The sequence below is a fragment of the Carassius carassius genome, chromosome 33 (assembly GCF_963082965.1).
Source record: "Carassius carassius chromosome 33, fCarCar2.1, whole genome shotgun sequence".
Taxonomy (NCBI): domain Eukaryota; kingdom Metazoa; phylum Chordata; class Actinopteri; order Cypriniformes; family Cyprinidae; genus Carassius; species Carassius carassius.
In genome coordinates this window covers 13885324-13907083 of record NC_081787.1, presented here as the reverse complement: position 1 = coordinate 13907083, position 21760 = coordinate 13885324, and the positions used below count along the sequence as shown (strand labels likewise).

The window sequence follows — 21760 nt, the reverse complement described above, 5'->3', positions numbered from 1 at the left end:
GAAAAGAAAAGAGAGGTTAAGTCATCTGTGTTCAGGCCATATGAGGAAATTGAATAATCATCACCAATGCCATTGAAAGCCACAGATAACAAATGAGCAGTTGTAGGATTAATCGTATGACAGCAGCGGGTTGGAGCAGTCGTTTTAGAATCACAAGGAGTACATATCTCAAATAAAACAGGCAGATGATCAGAAAAAATAGCATCACAGACTTCAATATTACCAATAGGCAAGCCATATGATAAAACCAAATCTAGTATATGTCCACATTTATGTGTGGAACTAGTCACAAACTGAGTTAAATTAAAAGACGGTTTAAAAAAAGCTTTAGCCAGAGACTTGGTGGGACAGCAATTAAAACCCAATCATATTTTGGCATGATTCCAGCCAGAAAATCTGAAAAATCATCTATAAAGTCCTTGTTGTATTTGGGTGTGCGATAAATGACAGTGCACAGCACTGGATAACCCAGACTTTCCTTCAAAACTACTGACTTCAAACCTGGTATAGGAGTAAGATGCCGACAGCTTAAATGTTCTTTAAAAATAGTTGCTATTCCACCTCCTCTTCCCGTAAGAAGTGGCAGAGTGAACTGATCATCTCCGCTTTATGTTTCATGTAAATGTCATGTTTATCACAAAAAAAAACAAATTCTGTGACCATGAAAAATTAACTCTAGAGAGGTTCATTTTGCTAATTATGCACCATATAACATATTCATTATAAATTTTACTGTTCTTCAATATTCTATTTTTTTGAATAAATTAGTCAAGTGTTTGTTACAGCCACCATGTTTATATTTCAAAAAAACAAATTGGAGTAGAAATATAATTCTGTAATTTAAAGTTAAAGTTAGTATTATAATCTTAATATCAAAACTAACCTTACTGAGTATATTTTAAGTGTTTGTATACAAATCAGCAAATTTCAAGCTTTCAAAATAATATTGACTCTCAAGTATATTTTACAGCATCAGTAGAGCTATTTTTTTTTTTTTTTTGCTTGAGAAAAATGTGACATGTCCTGTACCTGATTTAAATCCAAAATAATTGATATTGAAACGAAAGCTTGTGAAGGATAATCGAATCGAATTGTGAAATTTGTGTCAAAATCCAGAAAAAAAACATACAATGATTTAAGAAGGGGGGAACCCACTGCTGTGAATACATATGAACCCATTCAAATCCAATTAGAAGCGAACGCGTTCATGCAAACGCTGTCTAAAATCTCAGGTGAAGGTGAAGCAAAGAAGAACCAGACTTCTACCTTCCTTCTCAGTAATCCCACAAATGCATACAATGAGCAAATCATGCTTCCTCAACAGTCGAAAGCACTCCATCCATGCTTTTTCACAAAGAAATAAGAGCAATGAGCGCATTCAACTAACTTGCGAGCTGAATGCTTGTGCTTCTAGCCCACATAGCATATGAGTGGCATGAATCTGCAGGTATCAACCTTTAGTCAGGACCTCAAGTGCTCAAATGGAGGCACGCATTGTGGTTTGTGTCTTAAAGGAAATGCAACCATTCACTATTTTAAGTAACACTCTCGAAAATATGTTTTTCCAATCCAGTGTTGTTGTTTTTCTCTGTTCTTTTGAATTGCCAAAATATCTCAAAACATTTCATGCATACCATTTAAAACATTTTATATAGAGTCTATATAAATTCCTTCATTCCATCAGAATGATTTTTGTTTTCAATTAAAATTCTTCAAGCCAACATTCTTGATTCACACAGGACCCAAAAATCTGAGACCACACTGAATGGAATGTTTTAGGATTTGTATTAAATGTAAAATAAAGAAAATCATGTGAAGTGATTTATACAAATGGACAAATGATTGTGTTCCCACTGTAGCACAGGATGCTCTTGAGATCTTCTCAAATCATGCTGGAGAACATAAACATCATGTTTTGCAAAAACTTGTGGAGTACATGCAGAACAAGTGCTGCTATTAAAGGGACATGCTAAATACTAAGACAATACTGTACCACAGAATAATAAAAATGTTGGTGTCAATATGTTATGTATATGATTTAGCTTCTATCATTTTATTATGCATTATTTATAAATATACATCTGAGCCACTAGTAACCATTTTATATATATATATATATATATATATATATTATTATTATTGTTTTTTACTAGTGGTCCCACTGGTCAGATTGTATGTTTTAGAATATTTCCTCATGACAGTCCATCCAGATTTCCTAGACTCATGTCAGAATCATATACAGAGCCTCTTTTCTTTCCGCAGTACTCCAAAGATGTGTCAAGGAAGTTTGAAGGGATGAAGGTGGACCTGCGTGGCATCATTCTTCTGGAGTCAGAAGGCAAACAGAATCTCATCAGCTTCACTGAAACTGGGATTAATGAGATTGACTTTGCTGCCTATTTGGAGGAGGTACATAACATACATAAACACGTTTTAATTGAAACTTTGGAACCATAGGCTTTGGTGCATGTTCAGTCCCAGATCAGATGAGAAACGGTGGGTTCTCATGTGTGTCTGTTTATCTTTTCAGGTGAATAAAGGAGTGACTCGCATTAATCTAGTGGATTTCGCCAGTCAGCTTGATGCTCAAGCTGATCAGTTGGTAAGATTTATGAGGTTTAAAAGATTTATGTTTGGTGCAATTAAAAATCATTCTAAAAGGATTATAAATTGTAATTATTCCCTATTTTGTAAATATTATATTCCATTCAGTGGCATGGTTAGTACCTGTATGTATGTTTCTTGGGTTTATTCTCATTTACACTATCTCTCTCTCTCTCTCTCTCTCTCTCTCTCTCTCTCTCTCTCTCTCTCTCTCTCTCTCAGCCTAAAGGGACCTTGCAGACCTCATTAAAAGGACATGCTAAAACTATAAGGCAGATCCACATCCAGCAAGTCATCCCATTGGAGCAGTCCATGGTAATCTATCCCAGTTTCATTGATGCTCATTTGAGTATTCTGTTCTGTGGAATCATTTCTGGTCTACAAGTTACAAGTGTTGTAAATTAAAAACCTCACAAAGAGTTTCATATTCATGTTCGTGCCTGATTTTAAACAATTAATTTTTTTATTTTCTTTATCACATTCAACTTAATTTATGACTTCCGAGAAATATGTGAAAGCAAGGGTAAGCCTACCAGTCATAGCTACATAACCTGTAAGTTGTTTGCTCCTTTTGGTACAGTTTCTCTGTTATAACATCATGGAAAAAACAAGCAACTTTTTAGAGCAGCTTCATCTTATATTTGTCCTAGTGACAGATTCATAAACTGGTCAAAGGTTGAAGTGTTGAATATCTGTCCATGTAGTGCCATCAAACAGAAAATGTTGATGTTTTCTTTTTTTCTTTTTTTTACCATTGGTTAAAGCATTTGCATGACTGGAATGTTTACATGTGTGCCAAATGTATCATATAGTAAAACAGTTTTGTGTCACTTTCTTTATTTATTTGTGACATAATGTGCATGTGATGCATGCAGTGCAACTATCAGGTTGCATGTCATTTTGTCACTCTGCTGAATTCCTTGAATTGTCAGTTTATGTTTCCAAAATGATCCTTTACAGTTGTTATTTTTGTACCATTTTATAAGCATTTAAAATTATAGATCATTTTGGACATGATTCTTGCTTTGTGTCTATTATCTTTCTTATTAAAGAGCACACTTAATCAGAGCATCAGATTTCTGGAGAGGACGTCCTCAGACCTGACTGTAAGTTGTTCATTTTAAAACTGCCACCAGTTTAACAATATCACAACAGATGCATTTCAGAACATGCTTTCTGATGAGCAGTAAATGCAACTGTTTTTTAGGTCAGAGTTAGAGACGTATTAGCAGCCATTGATGCCACCCAGTTCCTAATTTCCCACAATGCAACATTTGTGGTCAATCAGGTAATGTGAAAGAAAGAAACATATCTGTAATGATTGGTGTATAGTTGTATTGTACTGATGGCTAATATATGCTCAAACAGGAAACAGAGAAATACGAGCAGACTATTATTGGGTATTTCAAGCAGTATATTGACTGGATCAGAAGATCTGTGAGTATTTTAAACTGTATTATCTATCTGAAATAGTATCGTTAGATTAGTGATGATCTTTTGGTTCTAATGCATTATTTTAATTTAAAGTTTTGCTGCCTCATTGTAGCTGGCCCTGGAGGTCGCTACCTGTAAACCACTCAGCAACATTGTGGACACGGCCGAGATCCTAGGATGCAGTTTCCTGCTGGATTCAATGGTAAGATCCAGGCCATCGGTACTAGAACCACTAGAAACACTGGAAATGAAATTCATCTCATCATTTACTCACCCTCATGTCCTTACAACACCATTCTTTTTTGACATCCATTAAATAAAAAAGTGTGTTCGGTTTTACATACAGTTAATATGGATGGTGATTTATATTGCCAAAGCTTAAAAAACAGAACTAAGAAAAAGAGAATAAAAGAAGGAAAAACTACTCATTCACTATATATTCCAAGTCCCCTGAAGCATTTTGTGAAGATATACATACAATTATCTATAATGTGGTCAGAAAAATATCAGATTAAGTATATACAATTTTCATTTACGTGAAACTATTTGTTTAAAGAGCTAGACAACCCTTTAAAAAGTTTAGGGTCAGTAAGATTTTTTAAGAGGATAGGACTTCATTTACTTCAATTATGTGCTGTTTTACAAATGAGGATTTCTCCAAAAGAGTTTTTTTTTTTTTTTTTCAGATTTCGGTACACACACACTGGTTTCCATCTTTTATGGGTACATTCCATAAAAGTAATTATTTTTATACTGTAAAAAAAAGTGTTTAACCTCCCCTTGGTGTTTTTTGTTTGTTTGTTTTGGGTTTTTTTTTTGCTGGTCTCACCTTCATTTGACTGGAAATGCTTGTTACAATTAGAAAGTATTCTGTTATCAGCAACAGATAAGTGTATCAGAGTAATGTCCATCTATTATATATCTAGGAAAGAGTTATAAACAGTACAATAATGTTACAATATGAGGATAATATTTGACAGTTTTTGTATGTTATTTGTATTGTATCCAAAGCATCCTTCTTCAGAGGTCTTTGTAAGTTGCAGTCAATGAATCCTGACGGCTACTTATTTGCATAAACTTAAACCTATTTGTTAAATTTTTTTCGACATTTTGTCGCGTGCGTGGACATGTTGCATCTGATCGATTGAATGTGAATGCTTGTTTATAACGATAACTTTTAATGCTAGAGATCTACTTTCTGTATTTTGGAAAAGCTTCTTGAATATACATGGAGAGTATGTTGATCAAAGAGGATTTTATGGTTAAGCGGAGTGCAGTTTTTGGGTGGCTTTAATCTTGTGTTTATTTGTTGCAGAACACATTCTGGTTTGGGTTAGGCTGTTCCACACTGTTTCTGCTCCCTAGCATTATCCTGTCCGTCAAACTTGCCAAGTTCTACCGCAGAATGGACACAGAGGATGTCTATGACGAGTAAGTATCCCAAATACACCAAGTTTTCAATTGCTATTTAGCACCCCAATGATTACAGTTGCATAAACAAAGTTAATATTGTTTGTATACTGTTTAACTCTGCTAAAGAAAACATATGACAGGACTGGAGCTAACTGTTGTACAATGAATAATATGCACAATATATGAAAGTGCAAATGCCTCATTCTTTTCTTTCTTTAGCCTGGAGTAGTTAATAAGTCTTTTTGTCTCTCTCTCTCTGTGCTCTTCTTTCTAGTTCCTCTGTCTCAGGGACTTGGCATTTCACCTTATGATAACCATTCTTGATATTTCCATCTTTCTTCATTCTTTGTTTTTCTGTCTAGCACTTTGCAGTTTATGAGAACTACACGTATATATTGTACAGTGTTTTGTTTTAGTTTTTTTCGAGCATTCATGCGTTTACAGTTGAGAATCATTGCGATTGACAAGTCACCAAGTGTCTTGACCAGAGACGTCCGTTTTGACATCCGTGTGATGTCTCTGTACACCACTACAGTGCATCTCTGTAACATTTTTACTTGTCTTGTATCTTTTTAGCATTGAGACAATTCCCATGAAAAAGTAAGCTGTTTTTCCCCTCATATTTTGCTGTCGAATTGACTTCTTACACGATATCTGTACATAAAACTTTCTGCTTAATGGTGCTGGTTTAAGCTCTAAGCCTTGGAATACCTCTCTGGTGAAGGGTGCTGCTTGTGTTGGTGTGTTATCTTATCTTTGAAGCTCCCTTGTTTAACATGAAGGGCTGTTAAAACAGAGACCTTAAGAGCACACTTCAAAACTATTGCTGTACATTTTACAAGATATGTTTGCAGTTTATACCGTTTCATACTCTATCTTCCATGTACATTGTTCAAGAATGCTTTAAAATGAAGCTTGTCCATAGTCACATGCCATTTTTCACGTCGCATCATGTTTTATTTACATTTTTTTCTATTTCATTTTTTATTTCCATATGGAAATTGGTAATAATGGTTATTATAATGAACATTTAGAATGTATCCAATATCCTGTAATTGGAAGGTAATCAGGTAGTGTGTTACGCTAATAAACTGCATGCATTGGGTGAGGTGATATCAGGGGTCTGATGCATGCGCAGTTTGAAGTTGCCCTTTGCACAAACAGGCATCTGGGAGTCTGATATTTCCTTTTTGTTGTTGTCATTGTTAAAATAATGCTTGCATGCAGACTAACTCAATAGCAGTAATGCAGAATTTGTGTTTTGCACTCTTGCATGATATTTGAATTTATATTAACATTGCATACATTAGATTTGGCAGAATTTATTGACTGGCTGAATTTGTGTTTGTGCATGTATTCAAATTTTTGTATTCTCGCATGACAGAAATTTGGGGTCGATGAGATTTTTGAAAAAAGGGACCAATTGTTTGGTTAAAAAGTATAGCAAAAAAGCTATATTTTTTAAATATTGTTACAATTTAAAATAGATTTGTTTTAAAACATTTTAAATGCATTTTTTCCTTTGATGGGAAAGCTGAATTTTCATCATCATTACTCCAGTCTTCATTGTCACATGATCCTTCAGAAATCCTTCTAATACACTGATTTGCTGCTCAAGAAACATTTTTATTATAATCAATGTTGAAAGTTGTGCTGCTTAATAGTTCTATGGAAGCACAGATACATTATTTTTCAAGATCCTTTAATGCACAGAGAGTTCAAAAGTATATGTATTCGAAAAAGATTTTTTTTACTATTATATATGTATATATATATATATATATATATATATAAATGAATTAAAAAAAAATAACCCTAAATTTTGAATGGTAGTTTATGCATTAGATGTCACAAGTTTGAAAAGGGAAAAAGCACATAAGATATGATAAATATAAGGTTTGTTCACATTTTCCAGTATATAATTGCTTGATTAGAATTTAAAATAAAAATAGTTAATGTTCTGTAGGGGATAACAGAGTTTCTAATTGGCTGTTTTCTGATTGGTTTTTGAACCTAGAGCTATCACAGATACATGTGATTTCTGTCAGGTGGTAGGACATTTTTATGAGAGGCGTTTCAAATAAAAATGACTTACAGCACCTTTATTAGTAGTAGTGCTATGTGTCATTTTAAAAGCCCCGTCCTGATCTTCTAGTGATGGGTTAAAGATGGATGGAGAGCTACACAGTGGTGTGTGTAGATTTTAAATACACTCCAGGCCTGACAGTTTTTCCCTTTGTGCTTGAAGCATCCCTACCTATGACACTATGACTCGATTCCCACGGGCCTCTGCACCCCCGCACCATGCCGACTGGTGACTCTGAGGAGGACGCTTTTGTGACTACAGAAAGGTACTGAGAGCTGCAGATGAGAGCAAATGGACTTGATCTTTCTCTCTATAACAAGCATTCCTCATGTGTAAATTAATTACATAGCTATTTTAGAATGCATTTGTTTGATTGCCTCCTAACAGTTTCACTCTTGTATCCTCTATTGACATGCACTTTAAATATTTCTGTTTTGTTTTTTGTTTTTTTCTGTCATTACACTAACAGCATGTTTAGTTTTTGGTACCCATCTTCAGAAGCATTCCACCAGGATAACTGCTGAAAGCTCCACTAAGCTTTGTGTGAATCGTGTTTTTAAGGGTCCATCACTAACCACTCGCTCGTATCATTGTGATCCACCAATGTTTGACTTCAAACATTCCTGACAGCTCTGCAAACAGATAGATGCCAGCGCTCACTGTGCGATTTGTTTCTTTCTCTTGGTCTAAAATCTCATCTCCCCTCTCATGTCTCATGTGAACCAGTTCTTTCGTATCAGGCTTTGCCATTTATCATTCAGTTTGAAACTGCGCAGCGGGTGTAATTCTGCAATATTTGTTTCTTTTCTCATACAGTGATATTGGAAACTGGAATTAAACCTTTATAGAATGTAAGTTGTTTAAATTGCCTTGTTTTACATTAAACCAGTGCTTCTCAACCTTTTTAACCCCAAGGCCCCCCACTGTCCGCAACAACATTAAAAAGCCCCATGATTTTTCCAGTTGTTTGTCATTTTTTATCTGAAGAAAATAAGCTGTTGTTGAGGGGGGTGATTTAAAACAAGCCATATCATGATTTTTAGTTGTTGTAGCTAATTTGAATGCTTGTTTTGTCTTATTTTAAGTAGCAGTTCCCCTTCTCCTGGTTGAGAACTGCACAAAACAATGAAACGTTCATAAAATCTAACAAAACTATTGTATGCATTGTACACGACTAATGTTTTCCTCTCACTGTGCAATTCTTTACAACAGACTCTCTGTGAACAGCAGGTTCAGCTCTTAAGAAAAAGGAAACTCACATACTTGAAGCTGGGACCTGTTGTCCACATTCCCATCACATCAGTGAAGATGACCTTCATCAAAATGTCTTGACTATTGTTGTTTTGACTAATTTGCACCCTTATGATTATAGTACTGTCTTATGGACTGTCCCCTCAACAAGTTACTCTCTGTCACATCCTGCCATAGTCAGAGAGGCTTCACAGTATAAGGCTGTTTTTTTGTTTACAGTCATTTAGAAATCACGTGTGACGTGCAAAACAATGCTATGACTACTGCATTCTTAAATGTCTTGTGTGGGTTTTTTTATTGTGCTTTTTAACATTGTGGAGAATTCAACATGTTGTCGAGTCGAGTCCACTGAGAAGTCAAATGGGTTTTCACTGAAACAGAGCAAGCCAGCCACCAATGAGCCACAAATATTACACATAAACATGGTTGTGTAGGTGTTCGAAAACATGTGCTAACCTGGTACAGATAGATGTTGTCAAGCCATTTCAAGGGTGAATGAATTGTTGCCTTTTCATATTTTTAGCTTGTGGTACATGTTAGCCACAAGTCACAAGAGCAGACCTTTGATTAGTTTTATTTAGCTGTTGAAGCTGAGATTACTAAACCACATTTGATAATGAGCTGTGGTTAGCAGTTTAAGACATCTGTATATGTTTATGCTCACTTTTGTACTGAGAATTTAAGATATTATGCATTTGGATTTAGTAACACCCCTAGAAGCTCTTGCTAGCTGTATGTACTTTAGTTTTTCTGCATATATCAGTTATTAATGATTTTTCAGTTCCTTATTTTGCCGACTTGTACTAACAACAGCTGCTCTCCAACACATTGTTGGATTACTGTAAACTACTGATTATTGCTGTGTGACACCACATCTTTGTAGGTCTCAGGTTTTAGGGCTTTTTGTTTACTTGATATAACAATATTTCTGGACATACATTTGTCAATATGTGAACTTCATGTCAACTTTAAAGTGAGTGAATGTACATCAGAGAGACATTTGCTTGTTCGAGACCAAAAGAAGACCACAGAGCCCATTTACAATGACTTTTACAGAGCCTATTTAACGCTGTCATAGTCATTGACAATAACACCGCCAAATATTTCAACTGTTTAATGTAAGAGACATTATGTCAGGTGCTACATATTTGCTCAGATCCTTCACTCATTGTGTATATGACTGTTTTCATGGCCTCAGGTAAAACGTTGTACTTGATTTATATCTAATAAGGTCCCTTCACGTCACAGTCTCATTGCTTTGCCATACCACACATAGCATGCATATACTGGGTGTTCAAGCTGTTGCAAAGATGTTTAGTTGTGGTGGGCCTGGTTGTCAGTGCATTGGTTTTCAAGTCCATGTGGTTAAGCTGGCTAAAACTATAAAATATTACAAATAAATTTCAGATGAAAAAACATTCTGCTGTTGTAAATTCCCAATTTAACCGCTGTACATAGCATTCAAACTGATTTCAAAAAAGACTGGTTTTAAAAAATAAAAACAAGGAAATACTTCTATTTGTAAACAGAGTAGAGCTAACAAAACCTACAATGCAATGAAAACACAAAACAAGTGTTGGAAACTTTTTAAACTTTTATAAAGGGTTGATATTTGCCCACAGAAATTAGTTTTCATAGACATTTTACTAAGAGGACACACACACACACACACACACACACATATATATATATATATATATATATATATGCCCAATTTTGAAAATTAATTGAAATGTGTGTATAGTGTGTCTAAATCCAATAATAGATAGACCTAGAATAGAATGTTTTTACCTACATCAAATAATAAATAACAAATGGGAAATTCCATTTGAACATTTCAAATATCTGGGGCATTTTTGTCATTTTGGAGACAGAGCTCTACACTGATTTCTACCCCGGACGCCAGAAAATAAATGTATACTGATTTTGCTCCATCAAAGTAGGTTTGTTTTTAAAGGGATCATTGGATGCCCATTTTCCACAAGTTGATATGATTCTTTAGGGTCTTAATGAAAAGTCTGTAACATAGTTTGGTTAAAATATCTCGATGGAAGTGTAAAACAATACCCTTTGTACCTTCTCAAAAACAGCTCATTTCAGAGCAAGCTGTTTTGTAGCATTTTCCTTCAAATGTTAATGAGCGATACTGACTCTGCCCCTCTCTTCCAGCTGCTCTCAGAGAGACCGTTTACTTTTGTTGCATTTATCGTTAAACTTGCTAATTAGCACATTATTAGGAAAGTAAATTTGCAAAGATTCATTAAGAAAACATTATACTCACTTCTTCTGTAGGTAAAGCTGGATAACGAATGATTTGCGCAAACATAGATGCATTTAGGTAGATTAGGGGCGCAATCCCTTCAAAAACAAATCTAATCCACTTTAGTGGCTCAGAGAAAATTATGCCTGCCATGTTCATTATTACATCCAACAACAGAACACCTCAATCACATAGGAGACATTCTTGTCTACATCTGCTCTGGCAGTGAAACAATAGCGGACTGATGACAGCTCACTCACAGTGGGTCTAAGAGAAGACACCAGTTCAGTCTGTGCTGAAACACTACTGTCAATCAAGTCATTGTGGGAGGTGCCTGTCTGTGTGACATCACACAGACAGGCATCTGAGATCAGCTCGATTTGAGTAAAGGGAAATGATTTAACAAGATAAAAAAAAAACACAGGGTGGATTTTATCATTATTTATAGGGTGGTCGTGTCAGACAATGCCAACACACATTTCTGTTCAAACAGCTTGTAAAAGTGCATGTAGCATCCGATGACCCCTTTAATATAAAGGCATGTTCACACCAAGAATGATAACTGTGATCCTAAAAAACAGGGTTGATTCTGATTAGTTGTTCTGATTCATTGTTTTCATCATTCATCAAGTGTGAAAGTGATTCCAGTGATATCATTCCTCTGTGCCGTTATTATTAAAATCTTGATTTGGACTCTAATATTCTTTTAAATGTAACACATTTTTAACTATCTTATATAAAACTATATCTTTTTATATAATTATTGGCCTTCACATGAACACCTTAACTCTTTTCATCTGTTTCTGTCAGTTTTCACCAACAAAAAAAAAATCTCCTTGAGTTAGACAAGCAAAGAAAGTCTGGGACTTCTGGAAGCCAGTAAAACTGCCTAGGAAGCCAAAAATAAGAGCTGTAATTGGCCTCTCACACAGTCACAGATCCTTTGATTCTAACTGAGCTGACTTGTTCTGGATGTTTACATTTGAATTCCTGCATCAGTTTCAAGGACCCCCTATACGATTGATTACTTGGAAAATACAGATGTGATTAGCTCAGTGTGTCTGGCATAATTCAGAGGTTGGACACACTTTTACACAAATGGCCTCTAACTCCATGCCTCATCTGTTTAAGTGAACATGTTCATATAATTATCCAATTGTGTGCCTGACATGTTCTGAATCAGAGTATGATCCTTCATGTAGAACTGTCGAAATTATTTAAAATCGAGTCAATGCTGTATGTTTAGCATGAAATCCCCTTACATGTGTGCCTTAGAGTAAAATATTTAAGCAGATAATTGCTTTGTCACTAAATTGTGACTTCATACCTCTTATTGTAAACTTTATCTCAAAATTACCTTTCATATTTTTTATTCTTAGGTAGAAATGGTTTCAATAATTCAGTGAGAGAAATATAAGATTTTATTACATTTGAACCAAAATCGGGTTGGCATACATTTTTTTTTCTTCACGTGAAGAACATTTTAAAAATCTAAAGAATATATTTCCATAATAAAAAAACTTTTTGCAATTGAAAGATCACATGGATGTTAAAGGTTTTTCGTGGAACCTTCAGTGCCAGTAAAGAACATTTATTTTTAAGATTGTATAGTCACACAAGGAAGTCCACTAAACTGTTTTTTTAAGCACTCACATAACCCAAGTTTAGGATTTATTGATGGTAGGCATGGACAGATTGTTCCTAACTTCATGAACACAAAACATGACTGGAAAAGTTATATAGCTGCGGTGTACTGTGAAACACTAAAAAAAAAGCTGAAACAGTTCCAGAATTGGGGTTGTAAAGGAGCGCCCTCATTTCCACTTTACTGTGTCTGAGCATTTTCTCAATTGGTTACATATGTGTCCCTGCTTGTTATTGACAGTCCTCAGATGGCCAGGCAGGATATCAGCTTGTGGGGGAACTTTTTTTAACCTCAAAACATTATTTGTGTGACCAAAGCCTTTAAATAGTGGAGTCAGAAGTCCCTTCACCAGTATCAGCGCATCACAACATGTGGACATTCACAAGCACACTCCTGCTTACATACTGCCTCTGGGCAGCTCTCGTTCAGAGCCAGGATCATGACGACATCCAGCCAGGATACAGGAGGAACGTCTGGGAAAACATGAATGACTTTCTTACCAAAGGTACCAAAGATAAATGCAGCTCAAGTGTGATAGGACAAGGAGATCTCACAAAGCTCCGCATTACTTGCCATGGCATGGAGCGCTCTTACTGGTGCGAGTTCCAGGGCAAGCCTCAGGTCTGCCGCTCTTACAACAAGAACCCATCGCACTATTTCAAGCAGATCATGTGGGACCTCCGCAAGCTGCCGAATGCTTGCCAGGGCAAGCGCATCCTCAAGCCTCTCATGTGTAGGAGAGTTTCAGATGAGGCCAAGATGGTCTTCACAAGCGCATCCTTTTCAGACACCAAGCCAATGGACATGCCCTACAGTAAAATTACTACACCCAAACCAACTATATCACAACCAACTACGCCGGTGCCCATGAGTGAGGCCAAGAAACTTGCCCAGGACTACTGCTGGAACAATTTGCAGGGTGTCTGTTCCTTTTTCATAGGGTGGTTCAGAAACTAAGAAAAGGGTAGGATCACATATCATATCCACTTTATTTTTTAAAGTAAGAATGGTTGGTACATTTGTTAACTAATTGTGCAAAATTTCCAAAAACAGTCTGTTATGCTGCTTGATATTGCAAACAGTTATTTATCATATTTTTTTTAGTTCATTATCATAATCAAAAATATTCACTGGTTTGTATTTGATATTCACTGCTTTGTTATTGTTCTAGTTTACTTATAGTGGCTAATAAATCAAAACTAAGAAACTAGCATGCTTCCTCCTTGCAATATAATGTTGTAAATCTGAAGCTATAAATTGTTGCAAATCTGAAACCTGTGTGTCCTCTCTTTATACTACTGTAGCCACTCCCATGTCCACAGACGATTAACCCAATTCAAGATGACTCCAAATGCCTTAACCGCATGATGTTTTGGACTGAGGGGGAAAAATGGAGGTGTTTGTTAAGACTGACAGGACTTTGGGAACACCATTAATATTTTCTTATGTATGCCAAATGTACAGACTCTAATGTACATGTAATCAGAATTGACAAGATTAGACAGGTATCAATTAATTTAGATGTTGAGCATAATGCTGGCTTGTTTTCTTCTCCAATTGTAAACTATATGATGAGGAACTTCATCTTAGCATGTGTACTGAATGCTATATGTGTATTAATCTTGCTATGTTATATATTTATGAGTGCTGACCAACTGAGTCAACATCTCTGAGAGCTGTGCAGCCACAGGTAACTTCAGACTGTAATATATCAATGTGAAAATGTATAATGTACATGAATATGTATCTGTGTCTACTAGCCTACATTTTATAGTGGAGTAAGTAAAACTTTTTTTTTTTTTTTTTTTGCATGCCCTGAATACATTTTGGCTCTCTGCCTTAGCTTTTTGTGTGGGGATGATTTACATGAGTGTGACAGCAGAGAGCACTATATTGTGTTAGAAAATGCAAGAAAGGACATTAAGGTACAGGTCTGTGAGGACGTTTAGCCTCCAATTTTTATGAAACCATGGGCCATCAAATATCATCAATTTATTACTACTGTTTAAAAATTGTATCTCATCGAAAGATTGTTGCTGGTATTATAATTTTAGTAGTGGCTAATACTATACAGTCCAATAATACTGTTCTCGAATGTTTGTATGAGATTTAGGCTATTAACATGCAATTTCATCAAGTAAGAAAGAATAAAAATACATTCATGCCAATAGTTTCTGTTACAAGATGCGGTGTGTGCTGCATAGTTTCTTGTTAGTAGCCTAAGACATATGGAATTATGCTTTAGCTGAATTTTAGCGAGTCCTCAATAAGTGCCATTTTTTAAAAGTGGGCAGTTGCATAAATGCCTGCAGGGGTGTCAAACTCAAATTCCTGGGGGACCGGAGCCCTGCAGAGTTTTGTTCCAACCCTGCTTCAACACACACCATGTAGCTTTCAAATAAGCCTTACAGACTTAATTAGTTGGATCAGGTGTGTTTAATTAGGGTTGAATCTAAACTATGCAGGGCTTAATTTAGTTAGGAATATAGTTTGACACTTGTGGCCTAAGGCAGAGTTAAGCCATGGGTGTCAGGGCCAATGCGCTGCAAAGTTTAGCTCCAACCCTGATCAAACTCACCTGTGCTTTTCTAATGAACCTGAAGACATTGATTAGCATGCTCAGGTGTTTGATTAGGGTTAGAGCTAAACTCTGCAGGAAAGTGGATCTCATGGGCCAGATTTGAGGATCCCTGACCTAAGGGAACCCCAGGGTATGATGTAAAAGGGAACCTGCAATGATAAACATCAAATAAAGCACAATGACAGGGAACAAAACATAGTAAATTAGTCATCAGGTTCCATGTTCAATACAGTAGCATCTCAGAGATCTCAAATCAGTTAATTAGCAGAAGTTATTACTCCACCACATGTGTGTGACATCATTTAAAACGGCCCAAAATTATTGAAATAATGTGGTTCAAACGACAGAGATGCGAACGTGTTTGGGAAACAGTCGTGACAGGCTAGTTAGTTCCCACAACAATGCATTGTATGGTGGTTTAACAGTGAGTTAAATTTTTGTACAGGAAACACACCTTTGAATGATTCTTTGACGAATGGGTCCGAGCTATTTTCCAGTCAACAACTCGAGATTTGAACCAACCATCTCTTTCGAGCGTGTCCACTTCAATTTGAGCTGAGAAGCTGATAGTCAGGGTCTCTGGGCCCCGGCCCCTAGACTCGGGCTGGGGGGATGTCCCCCTCGGTAGAAATTGCTTTCTGGTCACAAATATAGTTTTTGACTTGGACGTTACGCATGAACCATTTAAATTGTAGTTATGACTGAGAACTTTGGATATAAATTTGATATCTGAATACCGGAGTATGAATCCAGATAGCTTGTAGTAATGGCCTGAAGCTCAGCAGCCCCATGGCTCCTGCAGCTCAGACTGCAATATTATCATATATTACCAATATTGAATATTATCAATATTAGCATATTATCTGGCCCGAGTGAGGGGCGGCGCTCACTCTTGCAAATGTATTCTACTACTTGAGGATTCTTGTTCAGCGTAACTTACCCGGATTTGGCTGTAGAGTCTAGACCACTGCCGGTGTTCTGACAAATAATGCTACCTATCAGATTATGCTACCAACAGTGTAGGGCTATTTATTCTACTGTAAGGGTAGGTTTAAAGTTGAAGTAAGTGTACATGTTAATAAAGCCTCACACCTTATTAATATCCTGCTGGAAGCAAGATCTGAACAGCGGCAATGACTTGGCTTTGGTCAGTCATAGATGGCTAAATAACGTTTTGCCATTGCCAAGAAGAGGACTGTTTCATTAGTGCATGGTTATTTATTCAATTTAATTTTTAAATACTGCATTATTAGCTGTTGTAGGCTGTTCAGACGTGTACAGTCGTGGCCAAAGGTTTTGAGAATATTAGTTTTCAAAAAGTTTGCTGCTAAACTGCTTTTAGATCTTTGTTTCAGTTGTTTCTGTGATGTACTGAAATATAATTACAAGCACTTCATATGCTTCAAAGGCTTTTATCGACAATTACATGACATTTATGCCAAGAGTCAGTATTTGCAGTGTTGGCCCTTCTTTTTCAGGACCTCTGCAATTCGACTGGGCATGCTCTCAATCAACTTCTGGGCCAAATCCTGACTGATAGCAACCCATTCTTTCATAATCACTTCTTGGAGTTTGTCAGAATTAGTGGGTTTTTGTTTGTCCACCCGCCTCTTGAGAACTGACCACAAGTTCTCAATGGGATTAAGATCTGGGGAGTTTCCAGTCCATGGACCCAAAATTTCAACATTCTGGTCCCCGAGCCACTTAGTTATCACTTTTGCCTTATGGCACGGTGCTCCATCGTCCTGGAAAATGCATTGTTCTTCACCAAACTGTTGTTGGATTGTTGGAAGAAGTTGCTGTTGGAGGGTGTTTTGGTACCATTCTTTATTCATGGCTGTGTTTTTGGGCAGAATTGTGAGTGAGCCCACTCCTTTGGATGAGAAGCAACCCCACACATGAATGGTGTCAGGATGCTTTACTGTTGGCATGACACAGGACTGATGGTAGCGCTCACCTTTTCTTCTCCAGACAAGCCTTTTTCCAGATGCCCCAAACAATCGGAAAGGGGCTTCATCGGAGAATATGACTTTGCCCCAGTCCTCAGCAGTCCATTCACTATACTTTCTGCAGAAGATCAATCTGTCCCTGATGTTTTTTTTTTGGAGAGAAGTGGCTTCTTTGCTGCCCTTCTTGACACCAGGCCATCTTCCAAAAGTCTTCGCCTCACTGTGCGTGCAGATGCGCTCACACCTGCCTGCTGCCATTCCTGAGCAAGCTCTGCACTGGTGGCACTCCGATCCCGCAGCTGAATCCTCTTTAGGAGACCATCCTGGCGCTTGCTGGACTTTCTTGGACGCCCTGAAGCCTTCTTTACAAGAATTGAACCTCTTTCCTTGAAGTTCTTGATGATCCTATAAATTGTTGATTTAGGTGCAATCTTAGTAGCCACAATATCCTTGCCTGTGAAGCCATTTTTATGCAACGCAATGATGGCTGCACACGTTTCTTTGCAGGTCACCATGGTTAACAATGGAAGAACAATGATTTCAAGCATCACCCTACTTTTAACAAGTCAAGTCTGCCATTCTAACCCAATCAGCCTGACATAATGATCTCCAGCCTTGTGCTCGTCAACATTCTCACCTGAGTTAACAAGACGATTACTGAAATGATCTCAGCAGGTCCTTTACAGCAATGAAATGCAGTGGAAAGGTTTTTTTGGGATTAAGTTAATTTTCATGGCAAAGAAGGACGATGCAATTCATCTGATCACTCTTCATAACATTCTGGAGTATATGCAAATTGCTATTATAAAAATTTAAGCAGCAACTTTTCCAATTTCCAATATTTATGTAATTCTCAAAACTTTTGGCCACGACTGTATATTTGGTCGTTGTGGCATTATTGTACGTCTTTATAAAGAGAAAGTAGCATGTTTCCAACAACCATCGTCGTAACCCATATTTTCTGTTCTTTCCGAGTCCAACTGTTCAAAAGAACCGATTCGCAGAAATTAATCCTGGGTCAGAACTTCACTTGTATTGTAAAGTTATTTACAGTCCTCAATAAGTTGTAACAGTTTGGCAGAACATTCACATATAAGCTACCATTTGTACTATGCTGTTAAGTTATGGTCTATAAATAATAAATCTAGACATGCCATCAAGCCAAAGCTTTGCCATTTAATATCCTAGAACTAGACGCGTTCAAGAATGTGAAGTCTGAGGGAGGTGCGTGCGCGCCATGCTCTATAAATAGCACACACGAACTTCAGGTGCAAAACCAAAGATTTCACAGCTCTTGTGTATTGTTATACCAAAAGAGTTCATTTATTTTCAACAAAACCATTTGTGACTTCAAATGTCCCGTCAAGTTGTTCCTGCAGTTGTTTGAAAATAATTCCGACAAGGACATGAAACGCGTGACAGACATTGCTCTCGTTCTGATCTTCGCCTGTATCGTGCAGCAGTTCGTACAGGTCAACAGCCTGAGAGACAGAGGGAAGGGGAAAAGAAGAGGTCAACGGAATGAAAGTGGTCTGAAAGGGAGATTCTCACTGAAAGACGGAGCGCGGTGCTCGTGGCGCGCAGCGCGCGGAGGTGATGCGTTTGTATTGGGAGTCACGTGCAAAAACGGGGCAAATACTTTCAGCTGCGAATATGTAGCGAAGCCCACAGTATGTGAACAGTACGCATCTAATACCAAAGCCTACTGGAAACAGATGTCCCGTTCGCTAAAAAAGCAGAAGAGACTGTGTCGGGACTCCACAGCGATGGTGAAAGCCGGTATGTGCAGGAGCGCGCCCGCGGACGCGCACTTCAGACTGAAGGACACGCGCCCCTCCTCCAGAGTCCCGTTACCGCCAACCGCAGGGAATAATCACTGTCCTGACCGGATCGAGAGGCTGAGAGTGGCCGAAGAACACTGCAGCAGAGCCTGGTCTTCATTGTGTGCATTCCTCTTCTTGATGCTTGAAAATGATGAATGCTCATGACTGACTTTGGAAAAACTTTTAAGGCAAATTTTATGTTCCATTAATTTCTTAATTAAATTAACTCCTTGCACTCCTATTTTTTCTATTCTGTGATTCAGTATTAGAACATTAAATGAACTTTAATTCCAATCAATAAATATGACCATCATAAATATGACCCCCCCCCCCCCCCCCCCCAAAAAAAAAAAACTCATGTATTTACAGTGTATTTAGATTTTGGTTTGAATAAAGAAGAAAATTCTGTGGTTCTTCTGAAACTGTCCTCACAAGATATAAAATATAAAACCTGAAATCCGCCAATGTGTACAGCCAATGGGTCCAAAAAAGAAAATACGTGTAAACATTAAAATATTAAAATTCCCCACCATGACAACAAAAACCTATGTTTGCATGTTTTGTGTCAGACTTAAAGTTGATGTATAATAGAGGAAGAATATATGAAAATGGTTATTGGTGTTTGTAATCTTACTGAGAATTACTCTTGATTAAAGTGCCTTAATGTTTTCCTTTTATTTTGTCTATTATCTCCTATCTTACCTGTATAGGAATGTTCATGAAATTTTGGAAAGCTTTATCTCAGGATTGGCTGTTTGTTCTTGCATGTACTGTCAAGTAGAAACACTGAATGACTTTAATGGTTTAACAGATTAATCACTCCAACAGGGATCTTTGCATTCCATCTGAGGCCATGTGCTTCTTTACTAGTCATTACAAGAATTCTTGGAAACCGCTATTCTGCCAGTTCTGATGGGTGATCAAATGCTGAGGCTACAATACACTACAATTCTTAAGCCAATGATTATTTGTCATAATTACTGGTATTGCAAATTGGAAATGTTTCATTTTGTTGTTGTATTACAGTTCATTTTTACAGTTTCTTATGAAAAAAACATCTGAATCACAGAGGTTTCAATATGTTCTATAAAAGCAATAAATTACTGTTTTGAAGCTTCACATATAAACATATTTCGGGAACCAGCTCTACATTACAAGCGGTTAGTCATAAACCAAAACATTCAAGCATACAAAACCGATTTTAGCATCATACAAGTCTGTGATTATGAAATGACACACTCAAACATGTTGTGGCCTCTCTTTTCCAAAAACAACATTCCCACCAAAATTACGAACACGTTCAGAATCCATTATTGCAGTTTGCATATGTTTGTTTTTTATTCAATATTTTAAAGAGAACATCAATAGAAACATTTCTGGACTTCTAAAATGAAAGGTAACACAAGGAATAAAACTGATAGTTACAGATAGTGGAAACTGTCAAATCTGTTTTATGAGCTAAGATTTGCACATACAAACCTTCGGTGAAATATGATTAATAAACAGAACAGCAGCAGGAAAATCTAGGGGTGTATAATGGGCACAAAACCGCATAAAATTTGCCTAGGGATAAGCTTGAAACAGCTATTCACATGAGGAATTAATTTGCTTATATGGTTCCCAGATAAATACTTGTGTGACATTTAAGAATGAAAGAATAACAATTGCTTGGATTTCAGTTCTTTTGCTTTTCTTTTCGTCTGTTAATGAAGGTAAAGTGCTTGGATCGGTGTTTTATGCCAAATTGTGACTTAATATTCTGAAACCCCACACACAGGCTTTCATCTCCCACTGAGATTAATTCAAGCACTGCTCTCATGTAACCTCTCAAGGTGATCCTGGTGGGTCCTGTGGGTGGGGTTTCATGAAGGGTGGCCTGATCTCACACCCTGACATTCTGAACACTGATTGGCTAAAATAATGGCCTTAATAAATTCCATCCTGGAAATAGTGGAGAGCTCGGTAGAAATTAAGGGCTTTGTGCTGAGGGTGCCAGTGCTGGGATTTAGTAAAGCGATTTAGAGCTTGTATCCACACACAGAATCCACACATAATAAAATAATGTGATCTTATAAGAGTCTCAACATCTTTGTAGCTCATACTGAGTTAAGAAATTTAATATTCAGCTGTACACTGTACAAGTAAAACATGTAACAGTCATCTTAAATAATATAAAACCTGACAAATGCATTTATTATCAGGCTTTATATGAAAGTTTTCAGTCTTGCTGAAGTAAAATATCTGAGGCAAACCCTTTGACCCCCACATAATATTTATCAGTAGCATACGTGTCCGTGATAATGTAAGTACAATTTTAGTTTTATTTAAGGTGTGAAGCATCTCACTCTCTTCAAATTAAGTAGTGAAATTTTAGTGAATTTTTTTTTTTTTTTTTTTGATGTCTTGATCTGAAACCACAGTGACAAATCTGTCATAATTTGCGCTGAGATTATGAAATAAAATAAAAGTTACCTATTTTTTGTTTTCTCATGTAAGGACCATTAATTTCCCTTGTCTATATCTTTTCAGCAGTTTCTTATTTGTGTGAATGAGGCTGTTTTCAGTTTGTTTAACTTAAGAAGGAAATATTTTAGAATGTTAATATGTATGCAGGAGGAAATAGTCTCAAGAAAAACTGCTTTTGATGGGTCAAAATAGGCTGAGGGAGAATATGGAATATTTGTTAGAGCAATACTGCCATCTGCTGGAAAATG

At 36.8% G+C, this 21760-nt stretch overlaps 3 protein-coding genes across 12 annotated transcripts in view; all 3 read left to right on the top strand.

Moving 5' to 3' along the window:
- Positions 1–10339, top strand: part of LOC132113788 (prominin-1-A) — a 64708-nt gene extending 54369 nt beyond the window's left edge. For 2 of the 10 annotated variants that reach the window (XM_059521783.1, XM_059521779.1), the window contains 13 exons: positions 2263–2409; positions 2531–2602; positions 2827–2919; positions 3110–3127; positions 3657–3710; positions 3812–3892; positions 3973–4041; positions 4151–4240; positions 5354–5469; positions 6028–6051; positions 7700–7802; positions 8354–8388; positions 8765–10338. In XM_059521783.1, coding sequence (XP_059377766.1) covers positions 2263–2409; positions 2531–2602; positions 2827–2919; positions 3110–3127; positions 3657–3710; positions 3812–3892; positions 3973–4041; positions 4151–4240; positions 5354–5469; positions 6028–6051; positions 7700–7769 — 834 coding nt within the window. In that variant the 3' untranslated portion in view covers positions 7770–7802; positions 8354–8388; positions 8765–10338. Of the gene's footprint in view, positions 1–2262; positions 2410–2530; positions 2603–2826; positions 2920–3109; positions 3128–3656; positions 3711–3811; positions 3893–3972; positions 4042–4150; positions 4241–5353; positions 5470–5725; positions 6052–7699; positions 7803–8353; positions 8389–8764 lie in introns of those variants that run through there. The other 8 variants (XM_059521780.1, XM_059521782.1, XM_059521781.1 and 5 more) reach the window with 8 other exon arrangements.
- A 2184-nt stretch (positions 10340–12523) lies between these two features.
- LOC132114250 (fibroblast growth factor-binding protein 2-like) lies at positions 12524–14424 on the top strand. The gene is made up of 2 exons (XM_059522359.1): positions 12524–13657; positions 13998–14424. The coding sequence occupies exon 1, from the start codon at positions 13063–13065 to the stop codon at positions 13648–13650; it is 588 nt and encodes a 195-aa protein (XP_059378342.1). The 5' UTR covers positions 12524–13062; the 3' UTR covers positions 13651–13657; positions 13998–14424.
- Positions 14425–18375: 3951 nt separating this feature from the next.
- Positions 18376–19239, top strand: LOC132114249 (fibroblast growth factor-binding protein 1-like). The gene has a single exon (XM_059522358.1). The coding sequence runs from the start codon at positions 18630–18632 to the stop codon at positions 19209–19211; it is 582 nt and encodes a 193-aa protein (XP_059378341.1). The 5' UTR covers positions 18376–18629; the 3' UTR covers positions 19212–19239.
- The last annotated feature ends 2521 nt before the right edge of the window (positions 19240–21760 follow it).

Bases quoted from the DNA above. Each gene is read 5' to 3' on its own strand.
- LOC132114250 (XM_059522359.1), top strand. From the start codon at position 13,063: ATGTGGACATTCACAAGCACACTCCTGCTTACATACTGCCTCTGGGCA.
- LOC132114249 (XM_059522358.1), top strand. From the start codon at position 18,630: ATGAAACGCGTGACAGACATTGCTCTCGTTCTGATCTTCGCCTGTATC.